Here is a 19,639-nt window from a genome sequence, read left to right as displayed (position 1 = left end):
ACTCAATAGGTTTAGATCTGTTGAGGATTATCATTTCATTGATATCTTCACAAAATATGAACAGGTACACAACCATTTTTGCCTGATAAAAAGACAAATAAAGGAGATACCTAGTTTAAATTTGTTTTCAATAATAAAAGCTTTTCGAGAATAAAAATGTAGGAGAAAAAGTTCACACCTGACGTTTGCAACATTGACCAGTAACACTAAACTACTAAATTCTTACATCAAATCCTAAAGCTGTCTCCTATGAGTATCAAGAAACAATGGGGAACAAAAGAAAACAAACATCAATCAACAATGTGTGTGTATACATGGACATAAGCTTTGACCTTTATATTGGATTTTCCCTGACCTAAGTGCAGTCCCATATTTTTACTGTATTTCCAAGCCTCAATTTAATTAAGTTTGGCTAAAGTTACACCTGCACGATCCAAATTGGAGTAGATACTCCACAAGCCACTTAATTCTATTTTGATGAGCTATTCAAATTGGTGTAATATCTGAAATAAGCCTCCAAGAAACAACTGACTTTTCAATTGTCTCTTTAAAAATATCTCTAGTCTTCCAAGGAGCAGAAAAGCACTTGAAAATACTGATTTATTACACAGATGCAATCATGCCACAAGTAATGGAATCCACTTTCCTGTATAAATTAATCTGTCCCAGTAAACAATGATTAAAACATGTTGAGGTAGGAAAAAGCAAAAAGAGTAGATTATTCCAATTTTCCATAGAGATAATGTTAATTATTAGAATGTTGGAGATTGATTAATCTTCCTTTTTGCTTTCTCCCACATTCATTTTTTTAAAAAAAAGGTCAAGCTGCTTCTATCCCATTTAAGAAGAAAATCACAATTGAACAAAACTGCCACCGATTTCTATCCTGAGTGTTCCCTCCCAAACCTAGTATGTCAGGATCTAACAATACAAAAGAACAGGACTTTCTTTACTGCATATTCCAAGTTTGACTCCATATTCTCCAGATGTATCAGCTGTCACAAACATTGGTCTCAATCATGTGAACAAAATAGTCTGGTTAAAAAAAAATCCTAAAGTGAATGTTTTGCTTCCTTATGCCTAACTCCCATTTGTTCCTTGGTAACAGCAGATAAACAGTGCAAATATGGTAGCTATGTATGATACTTCAGTTTGGGATCATGGTTAAATGTGCTCTAAGAAACCAGCCTTTATAAATGAATAACAAGCCTTGGTTTAAAGCTAATTGACAATCATGGCTTATTTGGGTGCATTTTACTATAATCTCAGGTCCAGACATCATCTGAAGCTATCCACATACAAAGGTTTACTCACTTGTTAAAAAGAAGAGTATATGAACAGCTGAATGCATTATCACACAGATAATTCACACTATGATTTATTTAGCCAGAATTTTTGCAAAACATTCACTTAGACAGAAAGCATTTTAGAACTACAATTCCCAGGATTACCCAGTCAACATAGCCAGTTGCTTGCTGGCTGGGATAATTCTGTGAACTGAAATATGAAAAGGTAACTTATCTAAACTCTGACATTTTTGACTTAAATTTGTGCAAACATGACTGATCAGACTTATTTTTTATATTTCCTCCCAAAATTAAATGCGAATTAACAATTCTAAAAATGTGTCTTTCTTAAAATTAATAGATCAGTAAAACAAATATGCACAATTACCTTCTCCTCAAATGGAGAATATTCAAAACAGAATATTCAGAATAAACTGCCCCAGAAAAGCCTTGCAGAGATCTGAAATTCCATCTTTATGTAATAACAACAGAAATTGACATGTAGCTCCTATTTTCAACTATGTAACATAACTCTGCCAGAGTATCTGGACTGACATCTTCTTTTACACGTCAAATTAGGGCACCATTTGGCCTCCAGTCATTTCTGGTGCAGCCAATCAAACATTGTTGATGCTACTGAAGAATGTCTCACATTTTATAAATCAACTATAAAGGCAAATGGAAAACAACATTTAGGCTAACTCAAACAATACAACAAATTGAAAAAATAAATTAAGTAAATGTGGGAGAAAGACCCAAACATGAAGAAAGGGGAAAGATGTAAAACAAATTACCTTCGTCTTATTTTTCATTAGAAACAGTAGATTTCCTTTCAGACGACACCATCTCTCCCTTGGCTCTGCATGCAGAAGAAATAAAGTATTAATTAACTGACTGACTAAATAAAATAAAAATAATAGTAATACACTTCTCCAATCATCTGATTCTTCCAGAATCAGTGCAATGGGTGGAGTCTGGGTAGAGGGGAATCATCAATGAAAAGTCAGCTTCACTTGGCAGCTGATGTATAACATGTAGTTGACAAAATTGGAGTTTGCTGCAGCTACTCATTTGGTTTTCTTTCTTTTTATTTCCATTTTGCAAAGGGATTCAGAGAGCAACCTTCTTGGGAAGCAACGTTTTATTGTTTGCATCAGAATACTACTGAACTAACCTGTTTCATTTTACTACCCTAAATTTACACAAGAAATCATCCAGACAATATTTCCTGCTTGGTTGGGTTATTTTTGCCACTTCTGAAACAGACAGCTTGGACATAAGTAGAGGATGGAATACACTGCATGCAAGGTGGGTGACTATCATTGCATACAAGAGATTAACATAATTTGTTAAAAGCCAACAAAGCATGCCACATAGATTTCCTAAAGCTGTTTTTCCCCCCATGTATGATTATGTTCAATAACACCTAATTTTTTAAAGGGGGGGGGAGAGAAATCCAACTAATCGAACAAAACTCACTTGCACTATTTGAAGTGTATTTAATTTCTCAGGAGGGAAAGGGAATTTGCTGAAAGCATTGCTTCCTAGCTGCAAATATTCCACAGCTCTGTAGAAGTGCAAAAGTCAACATCCTGAATGCTCAGCCCCCATTTAAGTAAAGAAAATAAATCTGTCAAATTTCCATATGGTTCCTCTAGACAGAGATTTGGGAAGTACAGAGCTTCTTTCAACAGAATACACAGGGTGCCTCCAAATGTGATGATTTATTACATTTATAACTGAGGTGATATGTATTAATCAAAAATGATCTCCCCAGTCCCACTCCAAAAGACCATTAAGTACCCTGTTGACCAATGGCCATTCCACTTTACCATTCTTTTTTACTTGTAAATAACTGATCCTATATTGTTTTTTGTGGGTTTTTCGGGCTATATGGCCATGTTCTAGCAGAGTTTCTTCCTGACATTTCACCAGCATCTGTGGCTGGCATCTTCAGAGAATGTTTGCCTGGAAAGGACTTGGCTATATATATTGTGTGACCTGGAAAGACAGGAGTGATTTGCATGTATCTTGTTTGTTGCTAATGGCAGGCCTCAGGGTGTGAGGGTCTGCACAAGAGGATTAATGTCTGTTTGATAGTGCTCATTGTCTGCTGGGAGAGTTCTCATTTGCATTTGATGAGTATTTATCTTGTTATCTTTCAGTACTGGTAGCCAAACCTTGTTTACTTTAAGGGTTTCCTCTTTCCTGTTGAAATTGTCCAGGTGTTCGTGGATTTCAATGGCTGATGCACAGTGTGTCTAGACTACTTCCTCCCCCCAAAAAACCATGTTGTTTGGCTCTCTAGGCAATGCTGGACTGCAACACCCATCAATTCTGACCAGCATCCTCATTGTGCTCTCCAGATGTTGCCACTCTGATTAGAGAAAGGGGTGTATCTTCTCCCTAGTAGATGTTCCATGTAAACTGAGTCTTAGGTCCAAAACACGCTGCACAAATATCCAGTCTTAGATCTCTTTAACTGCCCAGGCTCAATGTTAGGGAAAGTGTCATTCTGTGAGACATTTAGCCTTCTCTGTCAGAGAGTTCTAGTGCCACAATAAACTATAATTCTCAGGATTCCCTAGCACTGAGCCAGGGCAGTTATAGTGGTCTCAAACTTGATTATTTCTGTGGAATGTTTTTGACCTTAGTCTACTATATCACATACTGTTAAGTTGTATTTGAAATGCTCTTAACAGGTTTTTCTATCTTATCTTCATCAAAAGAAACTTCCCTCTCTTTGCTTGCAGTTCCAAGTAGGCTACAGTTCGTTACCTACGTAGTTCAATGAAAACAGTATGTGTGGTAGAGCCTTCAACAAAATGTAATACTGAATGGGATGGAAGATCACAATGTTATCCTAAGGATGATATTAAGATCTTTACAATCGGATCCTTGCTTTCATCTGTGAAACAGTGGGTTGAACTGCTATCATTTATAAACTATAATATAAATTGGATTAAGTATAAATGGCTGAGTCTAGACAATTTTCCAAAAATAAAGAGGCAGCATATTAAGATTATTTAGTAGCCAAGGGCAGTTTTTGCACTTGCTCATGAGTAGTAGGGCAACAGTACACAATGCAAAGTAGACAAATAGATGAAAGTTGACTTAATTTACAAAGGCCACAGTATTCAGATTTTCATGGTTCATGATTTGGTTTTCTAAAAGCAGAATTTTGACTTTGTTCATTTCTTAGCTTCATGTCAATGATACCAAAGCAAAAGGAATGGCTAGATGTAAAACAGGAAGCACACATATCATGACCATCCTATTAAACAAATAAAAAAAACTTTGTTCCACTTACATATGTCCAAGCACAGAATCCACAAATGAAGGATTTCTGCATCCTTAGTAAAACCCTGCTTACCCCTGAAATGCTCGCCATATATTTAGTACTGTAATTTGGCCCAAAACAGAAGATAACTTCTCCCTTTGTTCAATTTAAATTAATCAAGTTAGCAGCCAACAGCAGGAATATTACCTTCATCTGTGTTTCATATACCAGCAAGAGTCTAATCCACCAAAGCTGTGGCAGAAAAGCAATTTCTTAGAAAGGTGTTTAGCAGCACTCAACCATTAGCAAAAAAGAAAATGGATTATACCAGCAAATCTGTGAATACTAAAACAGTAACAGCAAGCATTCATGCACAGACAACTGCCGATGCAAAGTTCTTTTACCTATAAATTTACCATCCCCAAATACTCTGCATATCTTCAGATTTCCTTCTTTGTCAAAACAAGATGATGGCCTGGTAGCCAGTGAAGCAAGTTCCTTAGCATTGTATTGCATCTGGATGGTCATGAAATGATGAGGAGGAAGTGAATAAAAACAGTGATATTAATGAATTGTTTGAAAGTGTGGTAGCTCTAATCACCAGATAAGATCAACTGCAACATTAAAACAAAACAAGAAGACAGTGTAATAGTGCACAGTTACAGCCTACTATCTTTCTGTAGCTTTTCTTTGGTCCATCAACCAATTGCTGTCATTCCATCTTATGCAGCTTTGTGGATCAAGTTATTGAGGAAACTAGCATAAATTTCTGAACAGATGAATCACAACCAGTAGTTTGGTGGAGCAGAGCTTAAAAGGGTCCACGCCCCCAGCATTTGATTTATATGATTTGATGACATTTGACTACCACCCTTCTTGGACTCCCATGTTCCTTCTGAGTTTAGCTATTTTCCCCCTGGAAGAGGACCTGATTTTTCCTGCAGTGAAACATTATTGTAAGCAAATCCTGTCATAATTATTTGTGGGTGGCTCTATAAAAGATCTGTTACTGGTAGAAATAAAAACTGCTAGACATTATTTTAGATCAACATAGGAACCCACACTTTCAGACTTTATCTGGGGCTGTTACTATAGAGACTGTCCTGGTGATGATCTGCACTTTTACCACTGCCTCACTATCTATAACACTAGAATTTTAATAAGACTCTGTTCTTTCTTCTGCTTAATGTATGGATGTATCACAGATGGCACCAACCTAAATGACTCTGCACCTTCTGTGTATGAGAGAGAAAGAGAAATGTCTCTTGCATAGCAGTTTGTACCACCTGCGGTTTTATAAGTTCCTGTTTAAAGAAATAATCAACTTTGTAAAATCCTGCTGTAAACAACTTTTTAAAATCATATCAAGCTGTTTCTAGGCTACAATCCTACAGCCACAAAACTCCCATAAGCAGGGCTGAACACAATCAAATTTACTTCTAAGGAGACATGAACCAGATTGTACTATGAGTGGATTAATCGTTATGTTGCTTTTGTGTCCCTTCAAGTCATTCCAATTTATGGAGACCTTAAGGCAAACCTATCACAGGGTTTTCTGGGACAGAGAATGTGTAGTATTATACTGTGGAAAAGGAAGTGTCTTCAGAGAGCAAAGTCAATGGGAAGTAATGAGTATGAACTGAAGCTGAATGAATCCAAGTCCAACAATGAAAAATTGACGTTCATAGAAACGAACAAAGCTAGAGCCAGCATAGCTCATTACTTACAAATGGTATTCTGTAACCTTTCTGTAATCTTTCACACTCCAAGTACGTTCAACTACAGCTCGAGCCTTCTACAATCAGAATTCCTATGCTAACTGGGGGCAAGGGATGTTGTTCTTACAAGACATTTGATAGGTGGCAGGTCAAAAAAGATTCTTGTTATTGCTGTGTGTCATCAAGTCCTTTCCAGATTATGGCGAACCTATCATGGGTTTTCTTTGCAAGGTTTGTTCAGAGGGGGCTTTCCTTTGCATTTCTTTGAGGCTGAGAGAGTATGACTTCCTTGAAGTTACCTAGTGGGTTTCCAGGGCTGAGTGGGGGGGGGGTGTCCTCTAGAGTTGTAGTCCAATGCTCAAACCACTACACCATGCTGGCTTTCAAATTAATCTAATACTCAAAGTTTTTCTTAAGACTGTACTTCCTAAACATAAAAGGAAAATGGAGAGCTGGAAAACCTAAGCTAAAACAAATCCAATTTATTTCACAGATGACCAGTCAGATAAACAAACTACACTCTTGTACAATTCTAACAGTTCCTGTTGTGTGGATGGAAAGAGACAAGAACCAAAGAATAGGAAAAATCCCTGCACTATATGTGTCCTTCAGAGCAGTACTGCTGCTTAGCTGACTCAATGGGCCCATTCACATAACCTTTTAACCCGGTTTTGAAATCGATTCTTCCATGTAAAGTTCATATTGGGCCCGATTCTGTCACAATCCATGTCGAGGCTTGCACAAGGAAATGCCCCTTGGCATGGAGTATCAAGATTCGGGCTAAAATCCATCTTTTCTGAAAAGACCCGGGTTCTGCAAAATATGAGCTTGCCCCGATCATTATTGGGGCAAATTCAGGGAGAGATTAAGTTCAGAGGGCGGGCAGAGGTCAGAGCATTCCCTCCCCTCATCGGAGGGGAGGGGGAGGGGGAGGAGGAGGAGGAGGAGGAAAGAGCCAAAGGAAAAAGGGGATCTGGAGGCAAAGGGTGACAGGAGGCTAAAAGGGAAAATCGGGGTGACTGACGGGGGCTGCAAAGGGCTATCAGAGGGAGGGCGGGGGGAGTGGAGAAAGTGATGGAGGAGGAGTAGGAGGAGGATGAAGGAGCCGTGGGAAGAAGGGAGCCATGGAGGGCATTCTATAACGGAGGAGGAGGATGAAGGAGCCAGGGCAGCTCAGAGGGAGGGGAGGGTTGGAAGGAAAGAGGAGGAGGAGGAGGATTGCCAAGGGAAATTGGGCTGTGGGGCTAAGCCGGAGGAGGGATGTAGGGAAATCAGGCTGTAGAAGGAACCTCTTTTATTTTATTTTTTGACAATTTAGGTGCATGATTTTTTTGGGTGACATCTCTGTGTGCTTGCTTGTGCTACTTTCATTTCCTCTTGCTCCTGGATTATTATTATTATTATTATTATTATTATTATTATTATTATTATTATTAGAGGATGCTACAGTCAGAATGCCTGTGCTGCATTTCCCTTTTATTCCCAATTGATTCCATGGGTCAGTTGGAACTGACAGGTCACTCTCTCTCAGCCTCAGTGGAAGGCAATGGCAAAGCTCCTCTGAAGAAAATGTAGCAGGAGGAAAGGGGTCAGTTCAGTTCAGGTCAAAGGCAGGGCACGAACAGAGCTCCCATCAGGCACCTTCCCCCCCTCTTTTATATTTTTTTTAAATTATTTTTGAGAAAATGTGCACATGTTTTTTTCTTGAGGCAGATATATAGATGGATAGAACATGGCTAGCAGCTTGTTCCCTTTCCTTTTTATTTGCTCTACCAGCAAAGGGGAAATGTTGCAAAGGGCAAGAGTTGTGAATGAATGCTACAATTTGAATGTTACATTTGTTGCTCTTGTCAATTTGGCAAATTGGCAAAATGATACATGCTTTTGCTACTGTCTCTTAAGGAATTCAGGGGTAGCCCTGAATTGCTTTTAAGAGCAAAAAAGAATGCATGGCAATCGCATCCTTTTCTGGCATTTCCGAGGAAATAATAATAATTATTATTATTATTATTATTATTATTATTATTATTTATTACATGTGTAAGAGGCATTCTGGGGTGGCAAGGAGTGGGGGATACAGGATGCATTAGCTTGCATTTTGGGTTTGAAAATGGGGCCAAGGGCAGATCATAACCTGCACTGACCCAAATGCCCACAACACACACACATACACACAAAAGAGATTTTTAAATTTGACAAAATATGCCCATTTTGGTGCATTTTGTGCCTGGCTCTTTAAAAAAAAGGAGGGGGGAAGCACACTTCCGATGCCCCAATGAGTGCTGCAAACGTCACCTATGATGATCTCTTGATTGACAACAGGCGGCTTCATGTTAAACCCGATTTCTGAAGAAGGCATTCAGGTTAAAATGCCCCTCATTTTGTAGTGGGCACTCACTTATGGAGAGATTCGGGAGGGGGCCCCCCGAATCTGCCCAGTTCCAGTGGGAATGGGGCCAATAATGAGTCCAAGCCAAGTGAAGATAAGGCACTATTCCAGTGGGCCTGCCATATTCATGTGGGTTGGTTCCAGGATCCCACAGAGATACCAAAAATTGAAGATTAACATCTTATTTAAAATTTAAAAGGAGCCCAAATCACCTTTGCCCAGTGACTCTCCTGATGACCTCCACAGCCTGGCTGAGCAGTCCCTTAACTGCAGTGGAGGAGGAGAGGAGGCAAACCTCAGCCACTAGCCATCCACTTCAACCTTCAAGGTTCTTCCACATTCATTCATTCATTCATTCATCCATCCATTTATTCTTTAATTTTGTATTTTCAAAAAAATATGTTTTGAGTCCATGGTTGGTTGAGCTTGTAGATACGGCAGGCCCACTGTATTTGGCTTTGGACCAAGCTTTTTGAATCAGGGTGATTTCTCCCATACCAGTCTGTCTATTAACTAAGGCCACCTAAAGACACCCTCTTAGGCACCTGCCCACCTTCAGAGGGCTAGATGGGAGGTCACAGGACATAGGCTGCTACTACTCAGGAGGCCATGTCTTTGGAATGCCCTTCTAAAGATGTCCAACTGATATTGTCACTGTAGACATAAAGTGAACATAGTTTCGGTGTATTTTTCCAAATCTTCTGGGCTTTGTTACTGTTGCTTTTGTTGCTAATTTTTTATGATGTTTATACTGAATTTTATTAGAATTCAAGTATTATTTTGTGTGAATGATCTTAGTCATTTGCCTAGAAGGCCATCCAATTGGGTGACATTGCAGTGGTTGCTAGTGGCTTTCATGTCAATGAGATTGTTAATCTGTGTTGGGTTGCAGTGGCTTTCATGTCAATGAGATGGTTAATCTGTACTGGGTTGCAGCCTGAACTTTAAAAAAGCTTTTCAAGGCACCAAGGCAATTTTTGGAGATAGGATTCAGCACCTTGGGTTATTCCTTTATAGTTCAAACCAAAACCCTGAGCAGATTCAGCATTATACTGACATGAAAGCCACCAGGGGCTGTTGTGAGAATATTACAGGGTTGTGAACTGTCAAGACTGCAGTAGATTAGCCAATTTGCCAAGTTTGTGAGAAGCACATTGGACTCCCTAGAAACCATTGTGTCTGCACTGTCACCAATTTGCCACTACTGCAATTGCTAAAGAAATTCACCAATCAGTGATCTGAGAGGGCATTTAAGCATTAATGATTTTGAGTGTATTTAAGGAGCAAGGTATTTAAACTTCAGTTGCAAAATCTGCCTGAAAGGCACTTTGTATTCTTAAAACCTGCAGCAGCACCTTTCATTCCTGATTAGACATGAAGATAAATAAGCTCAGCATACTCAGGGGGGAAATGTCCAAACTAGTGAGAATTACATTAGCAACTCCACACACATGGAGTCCCCACACCCTCACCATACTCAATATGCAATGCTCATAACTTGGACACCCTGTTTTAACCCTGTTTAGTTGGCTAAAGAAAGTTATGATTTGCAGTCATGAATCTTATTTGTCTATTCATAACCTACATACAAAAATGATGACAAGAACAGGAGTCTCTTCTAAAATGAAGAATTCTTATGAATCAGAATACTCTGTTTAAATTTTATTCTGCTAAAATGGATGCACAAGAATATGAGGTTGGGTGAACCAAAATATGCAGAGGATTTGGGTTTCTTGGATTTAAAGTGATACTAATTTTTGACTATATGTAAATGTCAAAGTCAGTAGCCATCACCACATTTCATAAAAGTCAGCAAATGTTCACAGCCCTTCATCCTTGATATATGTTTACAAATAACCAGCTCCCTATACAGCAGCTACCCTTCACTCCAGATAATATACATCAAATCAAGATCCGTATTTCCATAAAATAAAATGAATAAATAATGAACAATGTTTTGTTAGTTTAGGATGACTGCCAAGCAGCAGTCTTCAATAAGCTGACTGGCCATTAGGCCAGAGGCTTTATCGTTGATACATCTGAGCAGGAATGTGCATTAATTTCTTAAATTAGAATACTAGAAAAATGTGAAGAAGGTAACTGAACAGTAGTTGGTGCCTTCCATGTTAGTAGGGTGGTGATTTCAGTCAGGGACTTAGTCCAAACTTTAAAAGAAATAAGCAAGGTGCTAGACCTATTTGGGGAACCTTAAATATTTTCTTTAAAGTTCATCCTAAAATACAGAACAGATTCATTGCCCATTGATACAGAAGCCACCAGCTGCCATTCTTTTTGGGTGCTTGACTTAGGTCTGTAGGGCTTCTTCCTTCAGTCATCTGTCCCCTTTGTGAGAATACCACATGGCTGGCATTTGCCACTCTATCTGATAATGCTAATTAGTGTGTTTTGGTTTCTCTCCCATTTCAAGCACAAGGTTGCTTTTCCCAAGCAGTTTCTGTTGCTTTCCTCCCGCAGCACTACCTTTCTCCTAGCATAAAGCTCATTGTTGTTCTTGTGTGCCTTCAGGTCATTTCTGACTTATGGCAACCCCAAGGCAAACCTAACACAGGGTTTACCTGGCAAGTTTCTTCAGAGGTTTGCCACTGCCATCCTCTGAGAGTGTGTGACTTGCAAAACAGCTACTGCTATACAGTATAACCTTTTTAGTCTCAGGTTCCATCCCTCAATTTGTGGATACATTCCTACTAAATACCTCTCCATTTACCACTATCTGCAATCTAACTCCTACCACTTCTTTCAACTGCAAGTAGGTTTTCTAACAAGAGGAAGGGTTGCTTTATAACTTGACTGATTGACTGACTGACTGACTGACTGACTCACCAGTTTTTTCCTAAGAACCTAAGAAGAGGGGCACTGGGTCAGGCTAGAGGCCTCTTTTCCAACATTCTTTTCTCACAAAGACTGCCTAAATACCAATAAGATGTTCACAAGCAGGGCATGATTAGGAGAGCACAATTACACTCATGTTCCCTAAGAAATTATACTGAGTCTGTGCAGTGGTTAGTGGATCTATGCCTGTGACATAGATCAAAGTTACACAGGGTGCAAATCTAAACTATTTTCGTTCTCAGAAAGAGCTCAAAAAGGACAAGTGAGAAGAGAAGAAACAGAAAAATATCCTTAAATATGGGTCAGGATTGGTAGAGGATAGGGCAGTTTGGGCCACTCCCCCACTGGGCTATCTAACCCTGTTGCTACTTTCCTTTCTAAGGTTTTCTTGAGTCTTCAATGATAAGTGGTGTTTAACTTCAAACAAGAAATGATAGAGAGGGTCACACTGCCTTTGTCATTGGAGATCACATATGCTATACGTAAATAAGGCTTTCTTAGTAATCACTCATATACAAAGGAAGACAGGCTAGACTGTCTACTTCACTGTTATCTTGCCACTGGCTCTCAAAGACCTTTTGTTTATTCTAGACAGTCCACGAGTGGGTGCTTCTGAATTTTCTTTTATTGGTAATAGTACAGTGGACCTTGTTATACGCTGGGGTTTGGTTCCAAGATCCCCCGTGTATAACAAAATCCGTGGATGCTCAAGTCCCATTAAATATAATGACATAGCAAAATGGTGTCCCTTATAAAAAAAAAGGAAAATCAAGGTTTGATATTTGAAAGTTATACTTTTTTTGAACATTTTCAAACCATGGATGCTTATATTTGTGTATACAAAATCTGTGTATAAGAAGGGCCGACTGTAATAATAATAATAATAATAATAATAATAATCTTTTATTTATATCTCTCCTACTCCAACTAGGACCGAAGCTGCTTACAGTAAAACAGTTCAATATATAATAAAATAACAGTACATAATAGTCCCAAGTTCTACCCTCCCCCCCTTAAAATAACAATTAAATCACAATTACATTACATTATTGGTGTAACTTGCATTTTGTTTATAATTTGTATGTATCTATACTTGTTCTGTTTAATTGTAAGCCACTTTCTCATTCAAGAAAGAAGTAAATAATAGTAGTCACAGACAGCTTCTCTCTCTTTGCATCCTTAATTCTGTAGTCTTTTTCCATTTCTCAGCCCCACCCTACTGCCTATTGGAAACTGGATTCTGATTTTCAGTCTCCTATTTTTTTTCCTCCTATTTTCCATACAAGGAAGAAAGGAAGGAAAACAAGGAAGTGCAAACAGAAGAACGAGATCCTTTTGGAAGCCAATTAAGATAGGAAAAGAAAAGTGTGGGTTGTGAAGAGAAGGAAGAAAAATTTGGACTTGTTGTTATTATTGTCAATTGAGGCTGAGAAAGCTATCTCCCTTTTAAATCTCGTTTTGAAATAATACCATATGCAATACTGCCCCCCCTCCATTCTGTGGGATAGGGAGAGTGCCACTTGGTGGAAGAAAAACAAAAAGCATGTATTTAGATGCACTTTTACTACATTCTTGCTGGTTAATAGAATATGTTTTTGGTTACTATGCACTGAAATGATTTGTGGACCCCAGCCAAGGAGTAATAAAATACACAAAAGCTTAAATCTATAGCTTCAAATAAGAAAGCAGTCTTTATATCAAGTGTTCCTATTTCTTTTCTTCATTAGTTTCTATCCTACTAAAATACAGCTTTCATTATTTTCTTTTCAACTCTCATTTCCGAGACAGAACACTTGGGGACTCTGTTCAGAACTAGCAAAATTAGATAACAACATTTTTTAGTCCTATTTGCATTGAACTTACCACAAAACAGTTAGACTTTGTAGCACCTTCACTGCAATTGTCTTTTTAAATGATAAAGGTTTTCAGTATTGTATAAGCCCTCGCCATCTAGGAAAATCAGTATTTCTTCTTATGCAATACTGGATTTGCTATTTTAGACTCAAAAATATGGCTGGCAAGCAATGGTTCACATTTTGTCCATCTAGTTTTCAAAATCATAAATAGTTTTAGTTTTATACTGGTGAGGCAACATGGCAACCATGCCAGTACAATTGGTACATAAGATAATCTACGTATGATTAGTAAATTTTTTCTTCCATAGGAAAGGCCTAAAATGAAGCACTTCAGAATTCACTACCGCATAACTTACTGGAAAAAAATCCAGTTTGCAGAGGCTTTCTTACTATGCACAAACATACAATGGGGGAAAGAGCAAAAGAATCGAGGCTGCATACATTCTCATCCTGGTGACAAATACTTGTATATTTCATGCTGGACACAGCTTGACAGCACAACCCAATTTTGAGTATATATACCTGGTCCTTCAAATCAGTATTGTTCATGATTTAAAAACCCTCTAGTGTCACATGGACTGCATGTGGTGATGGTGGATCCAACGTATTTCATGTGCTACAATAAAGATCTGCACCTTCACAGTGTGTGATGAATATCTTATCAAGTAATAACATGCCAAGTAAAACCATTAAAATTTCAGCTGTAACACAACAAAATCTGGAAAACTGTGGGGGGGGGGGAGGGAAGTGTCAATATGCTGAAAAGCACCATATAGATGCCAAAAAAAAAAAAGTATTGGAACTGTACATATTTCCACTTGATAAATAGCCTACTATGTTGAACATGACAAAAATTCTTGGTATGGACCCATCAACTAATAAAAGAATAAATCCCACAGGTAATCTGTTTATTCCATTAAAAAGGTTCACCACAATCTAAATTAGAATTATCCCAAAGACTTATCTTAGCATGACCATATAGACAATAGTGTCATTGACAAGAGACTGTATGCCAAGCCAACCTGGCAGCAGAGACTGTAGGAACACCATCCAAGTGATATGCACTGATTGTAATTTTTATGGTCCCTGCAATTCTCTGTAGTATTTTTCAGCTAATCCAATACAGGTGAAACAAATGCTAAAACAGTGTATACTACTATCTTTTATACTATCTACCTCTCTAATGCAGTTTAGCAGAAAAATATGAGGAAAAACTATTTTCAGTTGCATAAAAACTGTTTAAATGGGGAAATCCTACATGCAATTTTAAAATATATTCCAAGCTGTAATACTGCTGATCATCTTGAACCGTACACCTTTATTAAATAGCAAGAAGGTAAAGAGTATATTAACCTCTTAATGGCAATAAAGTAAAACAATTTAAAATATCCTACCAGAATCCATATTATGTTCACAGAAGCTGACCAAAACTAAAATTTCCTTCACATTAAGGCTCTACAGTCTTGATAAAACATGTTCTGTATTTGAGCACAATATAGAGCAGAGTTACCTGAAACTGGCCACTTGGTAACACACATGGAATCCAAATCACAACATACAAACATATGAAGCCAACAACAAAAATATTATTTTGAATATTTATTAAGAATCACACAATTTTTGTTGCTCTTTTGTAAACCTGTTACAGAAACATGCTACAACAATAAGTAATTCCCCCCAAGAAAGCCCCAAACCCTGTCTGAACTGTTAACAGAATGTCAAAAGCTATTTATCTAACAGTAGTTCTTCTACTGAAAGTGTTACCACTGTTTTATTAATCTTCTATTTTCGCTAGTCTTTTCGTTGACATCTTTTACCTGTTTGACGAACATTACACATTCTTGTCCCACCCCTGCCTTTCCCGCATGTACATTCCATCTGTTTGTGTCATTTTTAATTCAGTTGTTCAAATAAATAACAAGAAAGCTAAAAATAGAACAGCAAGAGCATCTGAAGTAACAATGGTGTCGCAGGGTGGAGGGGAGAAGGGGAGTGCAGTGACAAAGAAGGACATGTGGAATGTTTATCAGCAAGAGCGCTTATTCCTTCCATATGCCTCACATTGATTTAATTTATCTTGGTTGAATTTTAAAAAAAAAAAAGATTATTAGCACAGAGCGAAGTTTCTATTTTAAACTTGCTCTGCCTTAGTCTGAATGAGTAAAATGACTCATGCTGTTCTTGAAGACAATTTTACTAATGTGCTCTTCTGTGAGTGAAGCAGCATGACCTACAGTGCTGACAAACAGTCAAAGCATTAGCTCCAAGGGAAAAAGATCCTGTGAAGTAACAGCAGACTTATGCATTTTACGGTGTTCTATTGCAATCTTTCTTCTTAAATAAGAGCCACAGTATTAATCTACAAGCCATGTAGTTTTGCACAATGATGAGGTAGCAGTTTCAGGTAATTACAGTGATAATGCCTAACATGGAGGGGTGTTTTTTTTTTCTCTCTCTTAAAGCTCACCATAATAGAGTCTTTGCCCCAAACCAATTTTCTACAGATAATGTCTGCAGAAGTGAGTCTCAGATGTGGAACAGACCGCCCAAAAAGGGCAGCCTGCAGGCGGCTCCTTTTCCTGCCGGGTTCTTTTTGTGGTGCAGTTTTTGTGGTACACTTCTGATGCCCGAGTGCACCAATGGCGCACGTCATGACATCACAAGTGCGCCATGATATGCTGGCGCCAAACATCCATCTCATCAAAATGGCGGTGCCCATGTATACAGGGTGCCGCCATTTTGACATATGGAGTACGTACTAGGGTTAGGGAGTGTCTGCATGGTGCGCGCTCCCTAATCCTAGTACTGCCACCGCCACACCACATTTTGCCTGTCTGTAACAGGCTTCAGTTTCCAACTCTTCAGTACTTATCTGGCCCTGATCTAGGCCAGGGTTTCTCAGCAAGGGTTCACTGGAACCTGAGGAAATTATGAAAGGTCGTCGCTACAGATTGCAACTGAAAAAAAAAATCCTCAAACATTTATTTTGAGCTGTAAGTAAAATAATTTTTATGCAGGAGTTTCCATGACACCTGAAAATTATTTCAAGGTTCCCTCCAGGGTAAAAAGGTTGAGAAAGGCTTCCAAGGCAAAAAGCCCCCCAAGAACAATATTAGGAGCTCTTGTATTATTTTCCATTTCAGCTGTGACTGATACTTTTCATTGTCTTGAGATGACTGCAGAATGTAACCATTCCAAAAGGCCCTAGGTTTCGTTGTTTGTATTATTACTGTTGGTATAAATGCTCTCTTCTTTCTACTAAAATTTATAGGAGCTTCTCTGCTGCAAGACAAAAATAAAAACAAACCTCTGTATGCCCACCACAGTGTCCCAAAGATATTTGTCTTAAGAGTCAGAGTATACTATACATCAAATATGGTACTCTGTTGGAATCCTATAACAGTAGATGCACATTTCTCTTTCTGCTGCGAAAAAAAATCCTTTTCTGAAGACACCATTTCCCTGCTTATGGTTGCTTTACTCTTCACCACCACCCCTTTATAAAGCAGCTTTCTTGCAACAACAACAAAAATGGAGGTGGGGATGCTGTTACTACTGTTACTGTTGCTGTTGTTAACTTTACTTACATCACACTTCCCCCTCAAAACATAGACTCAAGACAGCTGCATTGGCTTTCTGGCCTCACCTGGATGGTCCCACTTCATTTGTTTGTTTTTTACTTTGCTTTATTTATAGAATCCTTCATATACTACAGTATAGCACTGGCTGCAGGTTTGATGGGGGCCAAGGCCACCATCTCCTATGGAATACCTTACTCCTCTGTAAGTGGAACCTAGTCTATATCTGACCTTGGGCAGCAGCGTTCCAAACAGAGCTGATAGCTGTTATTTCCCCACAAATCCTCAAGACAATGTTAGATTCAGCCATTGGGCAAAGTTGAAGAGTACTGTGCCAAACGTAGAAAATAAAAAGGTCTACAAGGCAGGAAGCACTGGGCCCTGCCAAGGTGCTGCAGTATTTCCAGCTCCTCAAGTATGTCAGGTGCTAATCCCAGCACTGCTATATTGACTGTTCTGTCCAGTTAAAATGCTCATAGGAGAAAAAATATAAGGAAAGCTGAAATACTTGCAGCCTTCCAATCTGAAATCTCTGCCCTTGATAATGCACACTGACACTACAAGGCTTAATGTGCATTTTCTTCAGGTTGCTACCCTGACTATTCCACTTACTCTGAGAGTACAGCAAATGAACAATGTTTACTTTTCCCCACAAATATCCTATGGTCAGCAACAACAGGCTTTGAAAAGTTGCCACTTAAAAGTATAAAAGATGTGAAGTCGAAGGCTTTCATGACCAGCATCCATAGTTTTCTGTGAAAAACCCACAGTCACAGAGGTTTGTCACATACCATGCGCTCTACATGGACAAGTCAACATAGAGACCACTAAATGTAACATCCAAGTAACATGAGAGACACTGCAGATTGGGCCAGCCAGAAAAATCAGCAGTAGCAGAACATGTTTTAAGCCAACAGGGGCACAGAATGCTATTGGAAAACACTGACATTCTGGACCATGCCAACAACTACCAGGTCAGAATGCACAAGGAGGCCGTTGGGATCCACAAAGCCTAGAGAACCTCAACAGAAAAGAAGAAACACTGAAAATAAACATGATTTGGCTAACAGTCCTGAAAAACACCAAAATCAAGACTGAAGACTAGCAAATTAATGCTACCCAGGATCAAGGGGCTTCCCCACAAACAATGGATTACCAATTAAATAGACACAAGCCCCCTTGGATATCCCCCACACTACATACCTCCAGGCTGCACCATTTAACTCAACCTTTGCAATGCGCTCTACATGGGGCTACCTTTGTAGCTAGTTCGGAAACTTCAATTGGCTCAAAATATGGCAGCCAAATCTAGAGGCGACCACATAACACCTACACTAAAATTGCTTCATTGGCTGCCAATTAGTTTTTGGGCACAATACAAGGTGTTGGTAATAACATTTAAAGCCCTTCATGGCTTGGGTCCAACTTACTTAAGGGAGTGCCTTTTCCCACACAATCCACCCCGCACACTCTGGTTCTCTGGGATGAATCTACTGCAGCCATGAAAGACCAGGCTGGCTGCAGTTACCCAGAGGACCTACTCAGCTGCTGCTCCTAAATTATGGAATGACCTGCTGGAAGAGATCCGTCATATTACCACTCTTGATGCCTTTAAGAAGGCTATAAAGAGCTCTTCTGGCAGGCCTTCCCAGACTGATCTTCCCGCTCATTGATGTAGTTCGCTCCAGTTCACTCCAAATGTCCCTCCTATGCCTGCCTATTTTAAAATTTTAAAATTTAACTTGCTTATTTTAAGTTTATCTATTTAAAATATTTAATGAATTTAAATTGGAATTGATTATTGTATTTTAGTTAAGGGATAAGGAATGGAATTTTTGTTTGTATATGTTAAGTATTGTGTGGATGTATTGGCTTATTAAATTGTCTATGTATTTTATATATTTGTTTATGTAATTTTGTAAACCGCCTTGATTGAAAATTTATTATTATTATTATTATTATTATTATTATTATTCAGCACAGTACAACACAGAAACTAACTTCACCATTAACATATAACAACCTCTTCCTCCCAAACCAAGGGCCCCACAGGCTTATATATTCCACACACCACCCTCTGAAGATGCCAACCACAGTTTCAGGCAAAACATCAGGAATATTTTTTTTCTAGAATGCAGGCACATAGCCTGAAAAACCCTACAGAATACTAAGCATAAAAGAAATCTAGCCAACTATGGAAAGGCACCTGAAAAAAACAGAAAGCTATTAGATTCTGATTTAGATAATTATGATTATTTTGTTTTCTTCTCCCATAACTTTCAATAAGCCAGTGGGATGGGCAGGGTGCTATGTTGCCTTCCCCCTTAGGAACTGGTTGTTCTATTAGAAGTCAAGTAACATCCCCATGATATTATAAGATGTCTCATACATTGAACTTGGAAACAATTTGTTAATTTTCTAAATTATTAATAAAATTTTCAACAACTTTTTTTAAAAAAATATTATTTTAATTGTTAAATACCAACAATGTTATTTCTGTTTGACAATTAATAGCTTTCATTAATTTAATTCATTACCAGCCTTTAAAAAAGATTTTAAAAATTACTCAACAAATTAGTTTTATGATTTCCCCCCTCAAGATTGTAAAAAACAACAGTTACTTTTCTTTAATTGTTTAATGTCAATAGATCAACATTAACACTAATATTTCCATGCTCTTTC

General features: G+C 38.4%; 1 protein-coding gene across 6 annotated transcripts in view; it reads right to left on the bottom strand.

Moving 5' to 3' along the window:
• INPP4B (inositol polyphosphate-4-phosphatase type II B) overlaps positions 1-19,639 on the bottom strand; it is a 345,664-nt gene that overhangs the window by 272,427 nt on the left and 53,598 nt on the right. For 3 of the 6 annotated variants that reach the window (XM_042470360.1, XM_042470357.1, XM_042470356.1), the window contains exons 3-4: positions 4,971-5,082; positions 2,081-2,145 (exon numbers count right to left, since the gene is read on the bottom strand). In XM_042470360.1, coding sequence (XP_042326294.1) covers positions 2,081-2,145; positions 4,971-5,082 — 177 coding nt within the window. Of the gene's footprint in view, positions 1-2,080; positions 2,146-4,970; positions 5,095-19,639 lie in introns of those variants that run through there. The other 3 variants (XM_042470359.1, XM_042470362.1, XM_042470361.1) reach the window with 3 other exon arrangements.

The sequence above is a fragment of the Sceloporus undulatus genome, chromosome 5, assembly GCF_019175285.1.
Source record: "Sceloporus undulatus isolate JIND9_A2432 ecotype Alabama chromosome 5, SceUnd_v1.1, whole genome shotgun sequence".
Taxonomy (NCBI): Eukaryota; Metazoa; Chordata; class Lepidosauria; order Squamata; family Phrynosomatidae; genus Sceloporus; species Sceloporus undulatus.
This window is presented reverse-complemented; position numbering and strand designations above follow the sequence as displayed.